We start from the raw sequence: 20,274 nt of genomic DNA on the forward strand, positions 1-20,274 counted from the left end.
GTATCATTTACATCAATATACATGGCAGCAATGCATGATCAAGTGCATGTCGATTCTTTTTTATTACAAAAATGACCGTTGTTAGAAAAACAGAAATGAAAATTAAAGTACAGTTTTATACAATTATTAGTCTACCATAACCATGGAAAAAATATATAATTATACAGAAAAATGACACTTTACTTAATTAAAAAACGTTTCACCACATGCTTAATAAATGATATTAAATTTTCACATAAAAGATTACAATTTTCTTTTTTCCATTTATTGAATTAAACTAAATAATATTATTATTTCACAAAAGGTGAAAGTTTTATGATTCATGAAGAATTCTTTACTTTCGTTACAAAAACCAAACAGCATTGAGATTTGGTAACGCAAAAGATTATATTTTGTATACATTCATGTAAAACAATATACTATAAAAAGTTTTCTAATATTTAATTAATTGAGTTCTATATCATAAAATTTTGATGCCAGCAAATTCTTTAAAATGCAATTTCGCAATAATATTAAAATCTCTAGACAATATTCAGATGAAAATTTCTGAAATTTAAACATACACTTATGTGTAGATTAGAACAAGTTGAGCAGAGAGGGAAAAATTAAAATATTGTTGCAACAAATATTATGAAACATTATCGAGTAATAGCCTTTTATATGACAATTTTCAGATAATCAGAATCTAGCATCAAAATATACTGAGTCTATTAATATTGCATGCGTATTCCTCCTGAGAGTTTGCAAATGTTTATAATAAGGATTTTTAAATTAAATATCCTTATTAATTTATATAAAAAGATAAGATTGTGCCTTATCTTGTTTAATAATAAATTGCAAATACTAAAATCTTGAAGAGCAATATAAACTACTTGAAATAATGCTTTGTGTTTGTTCGATATACAAAACCCTTCTTTTTATTGCAAATGACTGTACAGATTTGATGATAGCTATTTACAATGATGTACTTATTTAAATTCAAGTTTATATCTAATAAGGAGGAAATAGAGGTTGTTGTTGTTGAGAATAAATTGATGGAACATTAAATGCTTCCATAGGAGAATGCGGGAATTGTCCTTGTGGGAATCCAAAATTCATTGGCTGATTATGAATCCAAGGATTCGCTTGTCCTGCGAATAAATCAGGTTGGATTCTTGCTTCTTGAACTGGCCATTCTGGAGTTCGGTATTGTTGATGCTTGTATAATGCGTAACCTGAATTATGCCTTGATTCGTGGCCGTGGTGATGATGATGACCATGATGATGATGACCATGATGATGCTGCTTATGATGGCCGTGATGGGACAACATCTGCACGATTAGCCCTGCAGCTAAAATATGAGCAAGGTTAGATCCTTGTTGATGATGATGATAAGCAAGAACAGACGCAAATAGGGCTAAAAAGATGATGCAGGTCTTCCAGAATGACTTCATGATTAATTGCCTAGGGATAAAAAGTCACATAAAATTTGGAACACGATGTTTCAAAAATATGCATAACATTTGAGAGACTAGAAGAACTATGTAAGTGACTTCTAGTGAAATAGTCATCTTTATTTTTATCAATACAAGATAAATAATAATAATTATGAATTTTTAATATTTTTTGGAAGAAATCTAATTACATTTGCGTTTTTTCATAATGAATAAATAAATGGGCAAAAAAAAAGCAGCATATGCATGACGTTTAAAATAGCGTTATTATTTATCATAAAATATTTTATATGTTTCATCTCAATCCTCAGGAATTTTGGTCGCGGGGTGTTTTGAAACGACTTTTATACTTCGGAAAATGCTTCCTGTTTAAAGGACCGTATAACATTTCAGGTCAGATAGATCAAAATTACATGTAGCATTTTGCACTTGATTGAGTTATTATAAGAATGAACTTGGAAATGCTCAAGGAATATATATTAAATACAATATGTAAATTAAATTAAGAAATAAAAAGGACTAAACTGTAAAAAGTAATCTGAAGTTAATTTATAATAATAATTCAAAGTAAACTGCAAAAATGCTGAAATTCAAAAAAAAAATTTGAATGTAATAATATAATTAATATTTTTTTAATAATACAGCATTAAGAAGTATAAGCGTTAAAAGCTTTATGTATTAAAGTTCATTCAGTCACATAATTTTTTTTTTCAGTTTTTATGACAATTTGACTTTTAAAAATTAACTGGGAGAGCCGTTTTTGCTTCCAGTTCCAAAGACACAAATTTACTTTTCTTTATAAATCGATTCCTAATCAGTTAAAAGCATAAATATGAAATACTGCAGCTTATTACTAATTTTGTTTTATAGCTGAATTACAAATACAATAGTTTAAAAATAGAGGCATTGTATATGAGCTGTTGAAAAAATTCCGTTGCAGTAGAGATTTTTTATTTACTTGAGACGATCTTGAAACCATAGATTTATTTTTATATTTATGCATGAAGCGTCAATGACAAAGAATCAAAATACAAGAACAACGTTTTTTTCATCAATGAATATTAAAAGTTAATGACATCTTATCTAAAGAAACAAGGATATTAAACATAATGTTAGGTATTACGAGATTAATTTGAAAAATTGTTAACTATCTTATCCGTATTAAAGTTCGATGATTTTATTCCTCTGTGATATCTTATTTTAATATTTTAATTCTTCATAAAAAGAGGATTTATTGAAGAGCTTAAAATGGCTCATTTTTATATTACGATTTTAATGGAGCTCGCTATTAAAATGGATCTAATTCAGCAACAGGATAAACGTTTCTTGATTTTTTTCAAGTCAAGTGTTATCAGTCATTAGCACGGAAATAATTGCTTTTGAATGTGGAGAGAGGCGTTTAATTCACTCGAGCGAAGTCACGATTTAAAAATAGAAGAAAAAAGATATTCATATGGGAATGAATTTTCCTTTATGAGCTTACCTTCCGATACTAGAAATAGAGACATGTAAAATTTGAAATTAGTCATTTAGTAAGCAATATCATCTATTTCAGTTTTCCAAGTTTTACAAGAGGAAGAATTTGAATTATGATAACCAATAACAAATATATCTGAATATTTTCACTTCTGAAGTGAAAATGGAGTCACATTTTCAATTTAAATATGAAAAAATTCTGAAATAAGCATTATTGTTTATTAAAAATGCAGTTGTTTCTTGCAAAGAACTAGAAAATAGATTAGAAAATTGACATTACTTCTTAAGATTCTATTGCTGTCTAAAATCAAGAATGAAGCAATACCTTTAAAATTAAATAAAATATTGTCTTATACATATGCTATTTTTCAACAAGCAATGATTTCAATCTGAATTTTTCATGTTCTATAAGTCTGAAAAATACCGAATTTGTTCTGCATCAAATAGCAATTATTTCTTTTTTTCTGCATTTGATATGGATATATAAACTCATGTTAATATTAGACGTGAAACGAAATTCAGAATTTTTTTTTATTGGTTGCAATTTTTTTTTCTTATCCTCATAAAACTTGGAACATTTTGTTATGTTTCTTGTTAAATGGCAGCATAGTTTCCCAAAATCTTGTATAATAATGTCCCAAAATCTTGTCTTGGAAAAGGAAAACAAGTCTCAATGTTAAAGGAAAGAATTGTAATCATCAAAGAATTCTAACTTATGATTTTTTAAATTTCTGTTTTCAAATCTTTGGAATTCAATAAATACATTTTTGTAATTATGCCTGTTGACTGAGAATACGATAATTAAAATTTTTTGTTAAGCTAAACGGAAAATTCGGTACATGAACTTCAAATTAAATTTGTGGATTTCTATCGAAAATTGAATAATATACATTCGATTAAATATTTCAAAAAAAATCTGTATGGAGAAAACTTATTAGTTCTATTAGATATAGAATTTAAGGTGTTAATTTGTATGAAATTTTGCAGTAAATCCTCAAAAGTATTGACTGTCTATCGGTCTATTTTTTCGCATTCATGTAATGTCTATAACTCAAAAATGTAATAACTTAGATAAAAGAAATTTGGTATACTGCTTAAGCAATTTGTATGCAAATTTTATCGCATTTTTGGATCAAATTTTTGAAAAGGTAAACCGTCTCTTGTTCTGCCTTCTCGCATGCACTTAAACGCGATAACAACAAAAAAAAAATGCAGTAATGTAAATGAATAAAATTGTCTCGTATCGTTATTGAAATTCCGATACAAATCAAAGTGAATTTGTAATAATTTGTAATCAACAAATAAAAGTGAATTTGTAATAATTTGTAATCAACAAATAAAAGTGAATTTGTAAACCAGTAATCATTTCAACTGGTTGTTATCAAAATACATATTTGGTTTTCTTCGTTATGTTACGAAGCAAAAACTTTTATGAGGACTCAGGAAATAAAAAGCTGAGCACTCGTAATATTTACCGCCGCATCCAAAAATCCATAATTTTATGTGATGGCAAGGCAGAGGATGTCACCATTATTACGAAGTATACAAGTAAATTTTTGGGAGACTATTGCTGCTGGTTGTTATCAAATTTCAAATACACTTGGGCAATGAGTGAGGGAATTGAGTGTTCTCTCTTCTATTTTTTTTTTTCCTATGCACTTCCGCGCATTTTATTACTCGTTGTTAAACTGACTCTACTCGTGCTCTTTACAATCAAGTAGTCTTCATTACGATTCCTTAAAATTCTATAAAAATATTCAAAATTGCTTTTTACGATAATAATTCCTGCTTGATTTTTTACCTGCCAATTTAGGAATTTATTATAAGAGCGAAAGAGATTGTCATGTTTAAAAATTATTGATTTAAAAATGTATAAGTTTAATGCTTTTGGGTTAATTATTGTTCTCGGTTCCTTTGAATTTTCCCAATTTAACCCTTTTGTTCTTAAGATCATCCCTGCCTCAGAGGGGTTGAGTTTCTTTTTCAAAGATAAAGAAAGGTTTCTATTTTCTCAAAAATCGCAATGGTAGCTCGCATTCTTAAAGGAGTGATATACAAAAAATGACTTGATTTAGGTGATGTCTATTACGAAATTGTACGTTCGAACATTCTTTAAGTGTTCTCAGAAAGCCTTCTTGCTCCTCAAAGTCATCTGGGCGAACATTTCTAACGTACGAAGCGAGCATCACGGGTATTCAATGAATCACTTTAACGAAAGGCAGAGAAAATTTCATATTGATATTCAAAGTTCTCGGGCGTCAACCGTATAATTGAACCTGCATTTGGGGCCTTTCAGTGTAGATGGAGTTAATTAAAATGTTCTTGATTATAGTCACGATTACCTAGATAGAAATATGTAAAAATAATTGATTAACATATAGACTAAACATGCATGATTAATTGTAATAGCTAAAAATATGATTGAAGTTTTTATTGATTGGATATAGAAATGCTTTGATAAATAAACAAAATAATTAAAATTATGTATAACATTTTTACTGCAATGTGATTGCTCACATGACAAGTATATATTTTCTTAAATACTGTTTATTTTGTGTTTAACTTTCAAGACTAATAAAGAATATCGAATATAGATTATGAATAAATTATCTTTGATAGATTGAAATTAAAATTTCATATATATCTACAGTTTAAGTGTAAAGATTATATGCCGAAATTCAATCATCTGCCTCATTGAAATTTTGATGTTCAGACACTCCTACAGACTTAACAATAATCTCGATTGTTTTTCCAATAAGCAAGAGATAATACTTAAGTGCCCTTGAAAATTTTGTTTCAAACACTTTATTTAATTAGTATTTTTATAAATCAAAAATAAAAATGTTTTTAGAGTTTATAACCAGAAAATCAAGGATTGATTTCAGATTTCATGATTTACAAAATATCTATTTAACACTATATGTTTTATAACAGTCAGTTTACTTCCAATTGTAAAATTGTACAATAAAAACATCACATGAAATTTTATATACTGAATACGGAAACAACACAGTAAATAAAAATTTATATACTACAAAATGCTCTAGTTTATTACAAACTAATTTTCTTGTTTATTACATACAAAACTAAAAATAAAATTAAAAGGATAGGACTGTAATAAATGGAATAATTATAATAAAGTAGTTTTTGTTTATATGCTGTTGAGAGACAAAAATGAATATTTCTTTCTATTTTTTTATTAATTTGATAAAAGTTTAATAGTTCTGTTTTTATATTATTTTAAACGGATTTTTCTATTTCTGTTTCCGAAAGGTTTATTTTTTTATCTAGGATATTCTAGATTTATTGATTTGGATGATGTTTAAGTTCATTTAATATTCTTTTATTTTTTGTTCCTATCATGTTATGTTTAAACTTATCGCTTTCTTTTGTTTTTCTTTTTCGCATGGCCGATGAAGAAGATAAAGAGCTTAGGTAGCAATCAGTCATTTTGATTGCAATTTTTATTTTCTTTAGGGAGACATATTCCAATTAAACTAACATATTTTTCTTTTTTCTAGAAAATATCTTTATGAATTTCAATTCGTGTATAAAGTACATAAATTAAGGCTAATTTAACTGAAACTTGGCGCATACATTTTCTCAAGTCAAAAATCTGGTTGTAATATTTTCAAATAAAGAATACATTTATTGTTCATTTTCTTTATAAGTTTTTATTTATTCAGTCGTATTAAAATGTCTTTTATTTAATAAATAATTTTTCATAATTAAATCGAATTCTTAACTTATTAAAATTTTTAACTTAAATTCTGCTGTAGCAAAATGTTGTTTATAAAGTACTTTTCACCTAACGAATTTTCTGCTTCACTCTTTTTACTTTAAAAATTGTTTTAATGTTTATCAGAAAAAAAAATCATTTCAGGCATTCTTAAAAATTATATTTGAGTATGAGAGAAAGTGAATTTCTGTTCAAAAATTCACAAATTATTTTAGATTTTTTTTATATATTTCAATTAATTACTACTATTTAATAAAATTTTAGAAAAAATACTGAAATTTATTGAGACAGTATGAATATAATTTTTTTCTTATTTTCCTGGTCTATTTTCATATTTTTACTATTATCAGGGCTTCTCTATAAGAGTAATTTCTTTCTTTATCAAAATCTTTAACAGTTTTGTTTCTTTATTGTTTATCATTGCAGGTCCTATAGATATGAAGGGCAGTTTCAATTGTAAGTATAAAATATGCAGCATACTAATTAAGAAAACTGAACTTTTACTCTAGTGGAATTAGAAAGTATTAAATGAAATAAAACTGATTTAGCTTATTTTCATCAGATTTAAATTTATGAATCATTTTTATAAAATTTAAGTATAAAAAGAAACAGATTCATCATGATTCAAACAGTGTATTTATACGTCAGAATCTATATTTTTTAAATGCAAATTAAAAGTACAACAATAAAAAGAGACTCTAGGACTTAATAAAAAAAATCAAGCAAAAGTAGACAAAAATTATTACCATCAGATGATTTTTATAAATTTTTATCCACAAATTTTTTAAATAGAAAGCGAGTATTATTTTAAATAATTATAATAATTTTTTGTACTTTTTTGTCATATTACTACGAAAATTCTAGTTCTTTTAATATCCCTGCTGTGTAAAAGCATATTCATTTATTTTTCATAATATTATCTAAATGAACTTTTTCTTTTTAAATGATTAATTAAAGATGGTATCACAAAAATTGAATATATTTGGACTTAATAAATAACAGATCAAGGTTTGCTTATTAGATCCTTATTTTATAGTTATTATGACTTCATTAAGGATTATTTTTAGAAATATTGTCACAAGGATGAAATCTAAAAATGTATGACTAAATTTTTTTGATAAATACATTTTGTTCGTACAAAGAATCATTTATGGAATACTCATAATCTTGAACAATATTCCTTTTTTCATCGTTTTCTAAGATAATATGCATCTTTATTCTGAGATACATAAATATCCCAAAGGAAAAAATTACAAATTTTTCATTATTTGAATTTTTTAAAAAATCGATAGATTTTTGCATTATTTTAAGAGTCATTATTATAAAAAGTCATTTAGAAGTTTCCATAAAAGAGCATTTTATATCCATTAACTCATATGAAATCAAATTACTTTTTGACTTCAGTCAAATTTAGTTTATATTTTATTTTAAAGAAACCGATTTTAAAGGGAATACTTTTTTCAGAATAAAAATTAAATTATTTTCTTTAAAAAAAAATGAAATAAATTTCTTCGCCAGCTTTTTTTTCGTTCATTTAAGGTAAAAAATCTACAAAATTTTTAATTGGAAAAAACTAAATGAGAAATGTTAAAATTAAATTAGTGTAATAAAAACTGATATTAACTGCAAGTTAACATATTTAAACATAATATTTAGTCATAAACAAACACATATCTAATAATAAAAGTTCTCAAAAATCAGTTCTCAAATCCATAAAAGTGCGAAGTATTATTCAACAATAAAGAAAAGCCAATAATACTATTAAAAAGGATCTATAAGAGGGATCTACTCACCAGTATTGAAATCCAGTCAAATGAAATCCCTCAAACGCACGCTTCACCCTATATAGAACACCTCCGAAGCTACTGTTCCTTTTAAGAATTTTTTTCCCGCTTCTGGCCACCGAAGCGTTCTACAATCACCTATAATCAGCTGATCGGTTCCAATTTTTGATCTTGGATTTTCTTCCTCCGATCCCGCCCACAACTTCCCACCAAATCCCCCATTTCCCGCGGAAAAGTGAAATCCATATTGACTTCTGATATCAATCCTTAACTTACGTCATTGATACAGATGAATGATAATCTGCAGAAATAACAGATAACATGGTAAGAGGTTGTACGAAGAAAGTGTTTTATACATCTATAATTCTATTAAAAGAACATTTTTTCCGTTGCCGTAATGAAAGGTATCTATCTATAAATGAATAATTTCTTGTTCTGTGCTCAAATGGATTAAATTGTAAGAGTGATGTAAAAAAAAATGGATATTTTATTTGAAGATTGAATTACTTTCACTTGAGGTACGTGATGGTATAATAACGCAATGTAAGGAAGTGATTGAAAGCATTAAAGAGTCCCGAAATGTGTTCTTTCTAGTTTAAACATAAAATAAATTGCGATAAGCTCGAAATATCATGATAAAAAATGAAAAGAGACAACAATAAAACCGTATGACATGTGTGTTTTACGGGTTAAATCGTCCTGAAAGCTATCAAATTATTTTACATTTTTTTAAGAAAAAGCGTTTTTCGTATTTATTACAGTTTTAATTTAGCAGGAGACTGAGGTCTTTTGCGTCGTTCAAAATCAAGTCATATATATGCTATAAACTGTACGATAAGCCATTCAAGGAAAAAGATTATCATGATTTTCTAGTTATAAGGTTGAAAAGTATCAAGTTAAGTTAAGCTTTGCAATATTTATATTGTGACCACGTAAACTTTAAATTTAGCATGAAAGAAAAAAAAGCAATTAGATTATTCAAAGTGCGTCATTTTGTTTTTTTTTGTGATAAATATTCCATCCTGTTTGATAATATCAATTTAATTAACAAGCATATTTGAGGTTTATTTTTCTAAATTTATGAGGCGAGTTTTAAAAAGCATTTATCTAAATTTTTCTAGAGGGGAAGTGAAAGGAATTTTTCTAGAGTTTTCTAAGTGAAAAGAATTTTTAGATAAAAGTTTTTCAATAATATCATTCAATAAAATTGCCAATTGTTAATTTTTTTAATTAAAAAAATACTATCACATAGTAAAGAAGTTATAATGTATTATCAAATTTTTATTCAAATCATTTCAGATTAAATAAATTTAGTTATTTAATAAAAAAATATGTAGGGAATATATAAAAGATAATTATAAATTATGGTATATATTTATGCTGCTTTTTATAATGTGAATTTCAATCAATCATCTACTAATTGTGTATTATATCACCAATTTTTTTTGTTTGTATTTTAGCAAATAGCATGTTTGGTCTCTGCTACATTACAGAGTACTCATAATATCGAAATAACATTCTGTAAGACATAGAATACAATAATATTAGAACATTCTTATTTTTCATAAAATGTCGATTTATAATTAATGAATTTATAATCGATGAAAATTAATATGAATAATTAATAATGAATTGATAATTGATGAATAATAATGATAATTGATGAATAATAATGATAATTGATGAATAATAATGATAATTGATGAATAATAATAATAATTGATGAATTTATAAACTGAAAACTGGAAGATTAGTGGAACATTTCAAATAATATAAATTATTACTTAATAAAAAATAAAACCATATTTTTGCTTTATATTCTTTTTATATTAGAGCTATTAACTTTCGAAAAATAAATTATTTACATTTATAACTATTGATAACGGTAATTAATAACTATCGTATGATTAATGCAATTTTCAGATGCTGTCATCAATGTTTTAGATAACTGAAACTCAAATGAAATGATTAATAGATTTGTTTATTAGAAAACGAAAAAGAATTTAACTATCTTAAAATTCGGTAAATTGCCATTTAAACGATGATTTGTTCCTTGTGTCCATTCACTGTAAAAATTTTATAAATATAAATTCTAATTCAAAGAGCAATTGTAGATATCGGACTGACTTCTTTGTTCCTTGTGTTATTCACTAAAAAATTTTATAAATATTAATTCTAATTTACGCAGTAATTGTAGATATCGAACTGACCTTTTTTGTTGCTTGTATCATTCACTGTAAAAATTTTATGAATAGTAATTCTAATTCACAGAACCATTGTAAATATCGGGCTGACTTCTAACAATGTTTTGTAGACTGAAGTAGGTAAATTTGCGCAATGGGTAGAAAGTAAAAAGTAAAAAAAAAAAAAAAAAAAACACTTGTAATGTTTTTTTTTTATATGTTTTGTTCCAACTTATTGTATTCCTTTTGTGTAGTATTTCAGCACTAATTGAAATACTGACTTTATAAAGCGAATAAACAATTATTGTCAAGTTTTTTTTCTAAAAAATATCAGAATTAATTTAAATATCTAAAATAGATATTGGTCTGACAGATATATATAAAAACTTAATTTAAATTCATTAATCATTACTTTTTATCTGTATATATTTTATATTTTCCTTTTTTTCTTTCAGATGTATTATTATTTTTTAGTTTTTCTATATATCTTATGATTGCTTTACATTACTCTTAGGGATGTTAGGGAAACTCACCAGGGTGTTTATTTTTTCTATCTTGAGCATTTAACCGTATAGTTCATTTGACTGAATATATAACTGTTTTTCTTTGTTTAATTTCGTGGGATTTGTTATCTTTTAATTACCTTATACTTTAGAGGTACATTTTTTTTGTTACTAGTGATAGAGAATGGATTATTATTAATAAACGAATACTCGATCTTTACTTTTTAAAACAAATGTTCCTAAAAGATTTGATAATTCAGATAAATTCTGTTTGAATTGAAAATATTTCATTTTTTGCCCTATTTAAGAGAAAATTGGTGGAGTAGCTCATCGATCAATGCTGCATGTGAATCAAGTAATCAAACGTTGGGGTTAGATAAATTAACTATAACTCTATAAAAGGATACTTCCTATAATTTTAAACAAAGCTAGTTTATTTCACAGTCTTAAAAATATTTTAATGATACCTGTATTATTTTTGTTTCACTTCCATAATATATCTTATTGGCCTATCTAAAGGATATTTTAAAATAGAATACAGATTAATAATGTCCTTATTTAAATACTTTAAAAAATTATACATTAATAAATACTGTAAAAAATTGTAAATTGATCTAAATTTATTTATATTTGGGAAGATATTAAAAAAATACTAAAGCATAATAATTGCATTATTTTTTAATCTGGGTGTACGAGTAACTTTTAGAAAAAGGATAATAAATGTCTTGTTATTTTTATGAATTCAGAAACAATAAATAATTTTTTTAATGCTATTTAGAGCATTTTTCCAGTTAGAAATATTTATTTTTATAATAGCTCAAAAATTAATTGCTGGGACATTGGAATCGACATTTCCGTTTAGAAAAAGGGAAAGTTTAGAAAATATTGCTCTACTTTGGGTATGAATATCCTTTGAAGGATGGCCAATGGGTACGTGTTGCATCTTTCTTGAGAGGTTCAATTTTACGTGGTCTATCACATTAGTGTCAATAGCCAACGTTTTTATGTGCATCAAACATCTTTACCAATAGAATACAGTAATGTATTGATAATTAACATAGGAGATATAGATACTTCAGAAACAAGTATTATAAAACGCATTGAAAACAAAGCATAAAAGTATTTCTGCTACAGTTTAAATAAAAATATAATGAGAATTAAAAAAAGAAACTAATGTTATACTTGTTCATGCTTTACATTTGCAGTATCACTATGATAGCAAAGAGGAAAAATTTGTTATACTCCGGTGGTGCTGATAAAGCGTTCCATTTGCTTGGGTTTTTTTTATAACCGAAATTTTTATGAGAGGAAGAAACAAGAACGTTGACTTATAAATGAAATATTTTTATTAGTATTATTTAACATCGAAATACTGTTTAAATTTTGATGAATTAATTTTTGACTTAACAGTACTATTTGATTCTAAATTATTCTTGATCGATCATTGAGAAACTTGAAGCTAAATTTTCATCAAACTTTCTCCATAATAAAAATTGTCAACTTATATTAATCCATCAATTTATAGAAAGTATTTCTATAACTTATATACAACCAATTTTGATGAGTATGAAATAAGGTTCATTTACTATTATAGTATTTTTAGCTCTGAATGAGAAACTTATTTGCAATGTTTCTTCCAAATGTTATCAGCTCTTATATGTCCTTACTCCTTCCTTATACGTAGGGGGAAATAATTGCCATTCTATAGCATTGATTAGAGAATATTTAATAAAACTGAATTTTTAGTTTTACAGTTTGAATCACATCAAACAAATTTTAGGCAGATGTTACTTTTAATTTTCCTCTGTGCAAAATATTCACCGGGGATGCATCTCAGAAAGGAAGATATAAAGCTTCTGATATGGTGGTTGGTTCTCTATTATAATATTATAAGATTCATATATAAATATAAAAGGAAACATCTAAACAGGTTAATATTGTAGATTTGATTTGTCTACCGTTACTTTATTTTAAAAAATTTATATTTAATTGCATTACAGTGCTAACGCTCATACAAAATATGTACTGCAATTTCTTCGAGACCTTCGTGAGTATAAACCAGCAAAAACAATAAAAAGTGTAGTTCTAAAATATAATTAAATAAATTCATTGATATAAAATTGATCTCATTGAGGGACAACTTTTTTGTTTTAAAGCAGAGAAAATATTATTTTTGAAACACTGCGTTGACATCTTAGAAGAATAACATTATATTTTAATTAATTTAGAAAAAAATCTATTTAAAAACACTTTTTCTTTGAGAATACTTTCTACCCAAGACTAAATTTCTTGCTAAATCTGTTAGCTCTAGGCCAAAACGCTTTCCCTGTTGGGCATTTTGAACATTCTTTTTTTTTTTTTTTCATTATTCGTATCAATCAGGATGTTGGCATTTAGTATGCCAAATTACAAACAATTGCATGTTAATATACGATTAATGATATCGAAAAAATTTACAACCCACTCTTTAAGAAACATTCCATAATTCAATGCGAGTTTACACAGTGACGTGCGAATCTTGACAAACTTCTATTCATTTATGCATTATCCTATACTTGCTTTCCTTTATATACAGAGGTTGCGCTTAAAACTAACACTTAACTTTAAACCATTATACTGAATATATGAATCACGAATCACTTCTGCATTTGGCAACTTATTTGATCTGTACCTACACGAAAAGCATGCTCTTCAAACGCAATAACAAACCCAATCGAATATTTATAGGTAACATCTGTCTGTCGAGTAAATAAAAGCATTTATGCTAGGTTTTCTTATTTTCTTTAAAAAATAATATCTTTTCAGCGTGGTTCGGTGGTCTAGGGGTATGATTCTCGCTTTGGGTGCGAGAGGTCCCGGGTTCAAATCCCGGTCGAACCCACGTCATTTTTTTTATGTTTAAAATTAAAAGGACTTTTATTCGTTTCGAAATAAAATCAAAAAAGTTCATGCCTTCATTAGGTTTCTACTAATAAAAATGTTTTAGATTTTAAATTCTGAATATCAGCTGCTGAATATCAGCAGCTACCTTGTTGAAATGTACTCTCCATAGAGTCTGTTGAATTTGAAGTTGCTGTGGTATTCTGAATCTTCTGTCAAAAATTCAATCGTATATATAGAGTCAAATATAGCCTTTAGAGGAGTGACAAACACTTGAATATTCTTTGATTAGTCTCTTTGAAACAAAGCATTTTTTAAACATCTAATCAATGAAACAGAAGAAATGCTTATCACAATTTAGGGAAGCGCTGAGAAACTAGTATTTTCCCCTAAATAGTCAGATGAGCCATTAAAGAGTTATATGCAATGAAATACAAAGTCAGTGCTTACTCACAAATCTGTAAAGCCACGCTTTGATAGAAAAATACAAAAATATCATAAGATTAGACAGATAAAAGATAATAAAAGAATGGAAACAACAGTCCTTTGCAATTGAACATAACTATTACTCACTACTAAAGTTTCCTTTTGAATGCACCCTGAATTGCCAAATTATTGTGACAATCCTTTCAATATATAATATTGGATGCCCTTTCTCCCTTAATACTGCATGGATTTTTCTTGGCATGGACGCTGTTAAAAGTTCATTCTAATTGTAATCAGATAGAAATGCCTTATGGCTTTTTTGTAATTGCATATTTTTATTGTTGGACAATGAATAATATATATATGCAAACTAATATAAAAATTGTTTCAGAAATAAGTACATGCCTCTAATATATTAGGAGAAAGAGGATAAATCTATCTAATGAATTAATAACCGAAATATTTGTTTGTAATGAGCATTTAGTTTTGCAGTTTTTACCGTGTCTCCAGAAGTCCATGCTAATCAGCCGATAATTTGTTTCATTTGCTTCAACATTGTCCCTTCACTTCAGCTTATTCAAAAGAAGGTGAATAATATAGTAAAATATATTAGTCGATAAATGAAGAAATGCATATAAAATTTCACGAAAATTCCACCAGTTGATTTGTACACTGATACCCCCTTATCTTAAAGGATTTTATCATCATAAGCTTTTGATTCGAAAAACTCAAACTCATTAGAATTTCATTTTAAGAAGTTTGTAGATATGAATTTAAGTTCACATGTTAATTGCTCCATTTGTTTCCTCCGACTATATGATGTATATCTCCTTTTACAGAGTAAAATAGGATCTGAGATATGTTTTCATTTCTAGTAAACAATAAAGAACACATATATTCCAAATTTCCTGAAATCGCCCCAGTTAAGCATGCATACACACGTAAAAAGTCATGAACAGTATTATTTTCTCAAGCATAATATTGAAACGAAACTTGAAGAGCATTTCTTATTGAAAGTGCCGAACTTTTTAACCAGATTGAGAAAGTCTGCGTTAGAGAAATCAACTGGATTTGAAAAAACATAGCTGTATCTTAGAGTAAATTTGTACGATCGAATTAATGAAAAATATATAAATGGCAATGGTTCAAAACTTTGAAGCCTTTTCTTTATGAAGCATGACATCATGCACTGTAAAAAATGCGCATGAAACTTGCTGATGGAAAGTTCATTTGAGTTTGCTTGATACAGTTTTTTTTTCTCTTTACATGCAGACTTTGCACAACGATCCATCTTATTCAGCTGATATGGTCATGCAACGCCTTTACATTTATACTGTTATTCCATAGTTCTATCCTCAAGAGAAGTATACTTTTCTTTTGTAATAGAAAATGCAATCCAATTTTAGATATTTATTTGTAACATCTGTCTCTTGAATAAATAAATATTTTTCTTCGTTGTGATTCCTTACGTTTTATAAGAAAATAAATATTGGTTATCGTGGTTCGGTGGTCTAGGGGTATGATTCTCGCTTTGGGTGCGAGAGGTCCCGGGTTCAAATCCCGGTCGAACCCGGTTTTTTTTTTATTTTTGGAAGTTACTCATATTTTTATTTATCTAGGGATTATAATCAAAAATTGAATTTATTTGTCTGCGATACAAAATTAAAAGTTTAAATTTAAAATATCAGCATCGAAATAATATATATATTATTAAAAATTATTTCATTATTTAATCTAATTAAAACTTACATTATAAGATTGAATAAATGATAAAAAAATTCAAATAGAGAATCCTTTATTTCTGTGAAAGAGGTGAAACCATTTAAATTTATTTGATTAATCGGAGTGAAAATATGTATACTATAAAACCATTATTTTTTGTAATTTGTGCAGCATTACGTAATTGTCTAATTGCTACGTTGCAGTGATATTTATAAATAATTCTCCTTCTTGCTACAAATACTTTTCTTTTGAAAAATAGCAACTAATCTTCATTGTCATGTATATGCAAAACAAATGGGCTCTCTGTAACTCTCGAGCAAAAAGACAAAGCCATACTCTTTTATCAAAATAATAATTCAATAATTTGAGAATTACTTTATATCTTTTAGTTCCAAAGAAATTTCAAAAAAAAAAAAAAAAAGAGCTTTAGAATGGCTAAATATGAGAAAATAGTGGTAGCTGCCATATTCTATAAAGGAGAGGATGTTGTCCTGGTCCCTTGAAATTATCGAATTGAATAAATCACTTGCAAAGATGATTCATTCTGATGTACTCTAGAGATAATAGGAAATTTCCCAGAATGTAGGATTATGACATTTTCAGAATTATATTAAAGGAATTGATGCAACATGAAATACCTTCAATGAAAAGCAGAAACCCGGCATCTTACGTTTCAAAACGTTACGAGAATCTCTTAGGAAGACCAACTATGCTACCATATCATCAAAATAATGTGTAAATTCATTTACTACAAAAAAATATTAACTGGAATGGTTTCAAAACTTAGATATTATGACTTTTGAACCACATATTTATTAATTTTAGCGACATAATTTTCCATTTGAATGCATATATTTTTCTTATAACGGGATATAAATTATCGATTAAAAGATTATTAGGATAGACATTCTATACTGAAAATGGAAAAAAAAGGTTACAGTTATCGGTTCACAATTATAGGTAAAGATTTTGGAAAAGAAAAGTAGTATATCTTGAGAGCACCAATTTTACATAGTTTGTTACATTATTATTCTATTTGCCAGCGCTTTCTTGAACGTCACTATATTTATCCGATGTTATCCAGTCTTCTTATACATTAGAGCAAAATATACATTATGAATGATGTAGTGTTTTATTAGTATAATGAATAAAATGAATGAATCATGAAATTATAAATTGAACTTTTCAAAGTAGTCTATTTTATTAATGAAATATTTTTTTCAAATTTTAATAGAATAATTTCCAATTTAACACTGCATTTTAAGTATATAGCATTTTAAAAGATAATTGAGAGATAAAATTGCCATCAAGATTGTTTTCGAATGAATCAAGTAAAACTTAATTTTATATTAATTTTTCCATTTAAAAGTCTATTTCAATTACTTACCTCCATTCATACTAAATGAGGATGAAATATACTTCATTTACTATTCCTAATTGACTAATGAATAACGATAAACATGCGTACAAAGTCACTTCAAATTCCTGTTAGCAATTTCAAGTAGACGTTACTGATTATCTTGGGGATAAATATAATTGAAAGGCGTTTATCATGAAATATTTATTTGCAATGAAATTTGTTTGAATCCTGTCTACCATATGTCATGCTAATCAGTTCATCAATTGTTTAATTTGGTTCAACAATTCATTCTCAGCTTATTGAAAATGTGGAGGAGATTTTATACAAGATTTTAATGCACAAACAGACAAGATTGTATAAAACATTTCATAAACTCCCACCATTATGAGCATAAAATATAGTGTGATATCTCCACGATGTTATTCGCTGTTCTGAAAGCCATGTAATATTATAAAAATATCGTAATAATATTGTTGATAATTTTATTCTAATAGACAATATCTTTATGCTCAGATCATTATATGTCCATTTTGGGAAGAAATATTATCTTAAAGTGCCAATTAGTGGATTCCACTAATTGGCAAACTCCACTAGAATTTTAGTTTGAAGATGCAAACATGAGAATTCCAGTTTCATATTAATTATCCCATTTGCTTAATGCGTTTTTGAAGATTCATTACTAATCCTAAGGAGATGGAAGTGTGTTGAAGTTAATTTACATTTATCACATTTTTTTTAACTGTCAGAGAATAATATATATTTCAAATTTCATCAAAATACCCTCAACCATACGAAACAAGCAAGCATAAATTCACAGCAAATACATAACTAGGCATTAGGAAAAAAACAGACGTGAATTTCTTGTAATAAGTATCTTTTTTTAATTAAATATAAACTGCCTTTTTCTGGATGTGATAAAAAATAATTTTTAAACAACTCTGTAAGCATAAAATGCACCACAGCAATTATTACGATATCTTCACAATACTATTTTGTATTCAGAATATAAAGAAGAATAGAAGATATATCGTATAATATCTTGTACTAATAGAGAAATTAAAAGCCCCTACACTGAAGAAGTCGAATTAAAAAATTGTTGATTGTTCAATTAAATTCTTACTGCGAGTTGAATCAAATATAAGAAACTAATAATACCTTAAAACATTGCAACACATACTTTAATAAATATGCAGTATGTAAATGCAAGCACACTTTTCTATTGATCAACTCGTTTGTGTATTGTTTCATCCAACTTTTCTTTTCTATGCACAGATGTTTCACAAACATTTACAACCAAAATTTTCTACTGACTTATTAATATAATGTTTATATATTTCTTTACTTGTTACATATCTTTATCAGCACACAAAAAACATGGTTTTCTTATGACATAGTAATTGCGATTGAATTTTAGATATTTGTTTATAACATCTGTCTCTTGAGTCAATAAAGGTGTTGAAGCTGAGATTGCTTATCTTTTATAAGAAATAAAAAGTATCGATTGTGGTTCGGTGGTCTAGGTATATGATTCTCGCTTTGGGTGCGAGAGGTCCCGGGTTCAAATCCCGGCCGAACCCTTAAAACATTTTTAGTTCTTACAAAGATTTTTATTAGAATATAAATTTTAAAAAAAATAACTGTAGACCAACTTTTTGATTTCTTAGTAAGAAAAGGCAGTATATTTTTTATTTTATATTTGAATATCAAACCAATGTATCTCTTGGTAAAAACCTTTTTTTAATGAGTCTTATAAATTCAGAAATTGTTGCAAAATTTTGAATTTACTGTTTTATAAATTGATCACATATTGAATCACTTACTTCCGTTAAAAAGGGAGTCCAATGAAAAATTAATTGATCACTCAATTTAAAAACTTTTATATACAGAAAGCAGATCTCTTGTGAATTTGATATATATTTCTTTACAGTATAGTTATTTGAGAATATTTCATGCAATTTCTAGTCTCGGAGTAAATTTACTTATATTTTTCTCGAGAAATGAAGTAACTTATATTTACTTTGAATAAAGAGTTACTAAAATTCTAGCACTTTTATTTTAAGAAATAAGCAAATGGGCTATTTAGAAGTTGCAAATATTCAAATATAAAATAAATGAGTACTTAAAATATCTCTAGAAAAATATTGAAATTTCATTATAAAGAAAATAAAAATTTCAAAAAATTAGAGAAATAAAAGAAAAGGGAAAAATTGTAAATATTAACATTTGGAAATAATAACATTCCACTTGAGAAGTTTTATATATCTTAAATATGTTTCGACTATGACGTTATAAACATATTAATACAAATCAGGAAATTCAAGTTATTTAGTTGATTTCATAATTGAATGACAACTGATTTGTAAAATCAATTGAAGCAACTAGCATGATTCATATAAAAATTATCTAACGATGTAATAAATGCAGTGAGAATAGACTAAATAGGACAGCGAAGCCTCTAATTAATTTTAGGAAATTTCAGTATTATGAAATGGCCTCAAATGACGGTTAGAGGCCATCTTATGTCTTTAAAATAATGAAAGAGGGAAATGGCGATTATCGATTCCTTTTTTAGAAGATCAGGCTTCCAAACCTATTTTCAGTGAAAATGATTGCTACAAACCTCACATTTAGTTTTATTGATCAAATATCATACCTTCCATCAAATTCATGCATAATGGAACGCTATGCTTTTGAATTTACATAACGATTCTCAATTCAGTCTCGAAATTTTATGTCTGATACCATAGTGCACTTTTATACTTGGAGT

At 26.7% G+C, this 20,274-nt stretch overlaps 1 protein-coding gene and 3 non-coding genes across 4 annotated transcripts; 3 read left to right on the plus strand and 1 right to left on the minus strand.

Moving 5' to 3' along the window:
• Positions 1-484: 484 nt before the first annotated feature.
• LOC129966933 (uncharacterized histidine-rich protein DDB_G0274557-like) lies at positions 485-8,561 on the minus strand. The gene is made up of 2 exons (XM_056081547.1): positions 8,443-8,561; positions 485-1,444 (listed from the first exon to the last, which is right to left on the minus strand). The coding sequence occupies exon 2, from the start codon at positions 1,432-1,434 to the stop codon at positions 991-993; it is 444 nt and encodes a 147-aa protein (XP_055937522.1). The 5' UTR covers positions 1,435-1,444; positions 8,443-8,561; the 3' UTR covers positions 485-990.
• Positions 8,562-13,927: 5,366 nt separating this feature from the next.
• On the plus strand, positions 13,928-13,999 carry Trnap-ugg (transfer RNA proline (anticodon UGG)). The gene has a single exon. It is a non-coding gene; the product is annotated as a tRNA-Pro (tRNA).
• Positions 14,000-15,925: 1,926 nt separating this feature from the next.
• Positions 15,926-15,997, plus strand: Trnap-ugg (transfer RNA proline (anticodon UGG)). Its single transcript has one exon. It is a non-coding gene; the product is annotated as a tRNA-Pro (tRNA).
• Positions 15,998-19,012: 3,015 nt separating this feature from the next.
• Positions 19,013-19,084, plus strand: Trnap-ugg (transfer RNA proline (anticodon UGG)). Its single transcript has one exon. It is a non-coding gene; the product is annotated as a tRNA-Pro (tRNA).
• Positions 19,085-20,274: the final 1,190 nt, after the last annotated feature.

The sequence above is a fragment of the Argiope bruennichi genome, chromosome 4 (assembly GCF_947563725.1).
Source record: "Argiope bruennichi chromosome 4, qqArgBrue1.1, whole genome shotgun sequence".
NCBI lineage: Eukaryota > Metazoa > Arthropoda > Arachnida > Araneae > Araneidae > Argiope > Argiope bruennichi.

What these genes read in the sequence shown, in the direction of transcription:
- LOC129966933 (XM_056081547.1), bottom strand. Translation starts at nt 1,434, where the DNA reads ATGAAGTCATTCTGGAAGACCTGCATCATCTTTTTAGCCCTATTTGCG.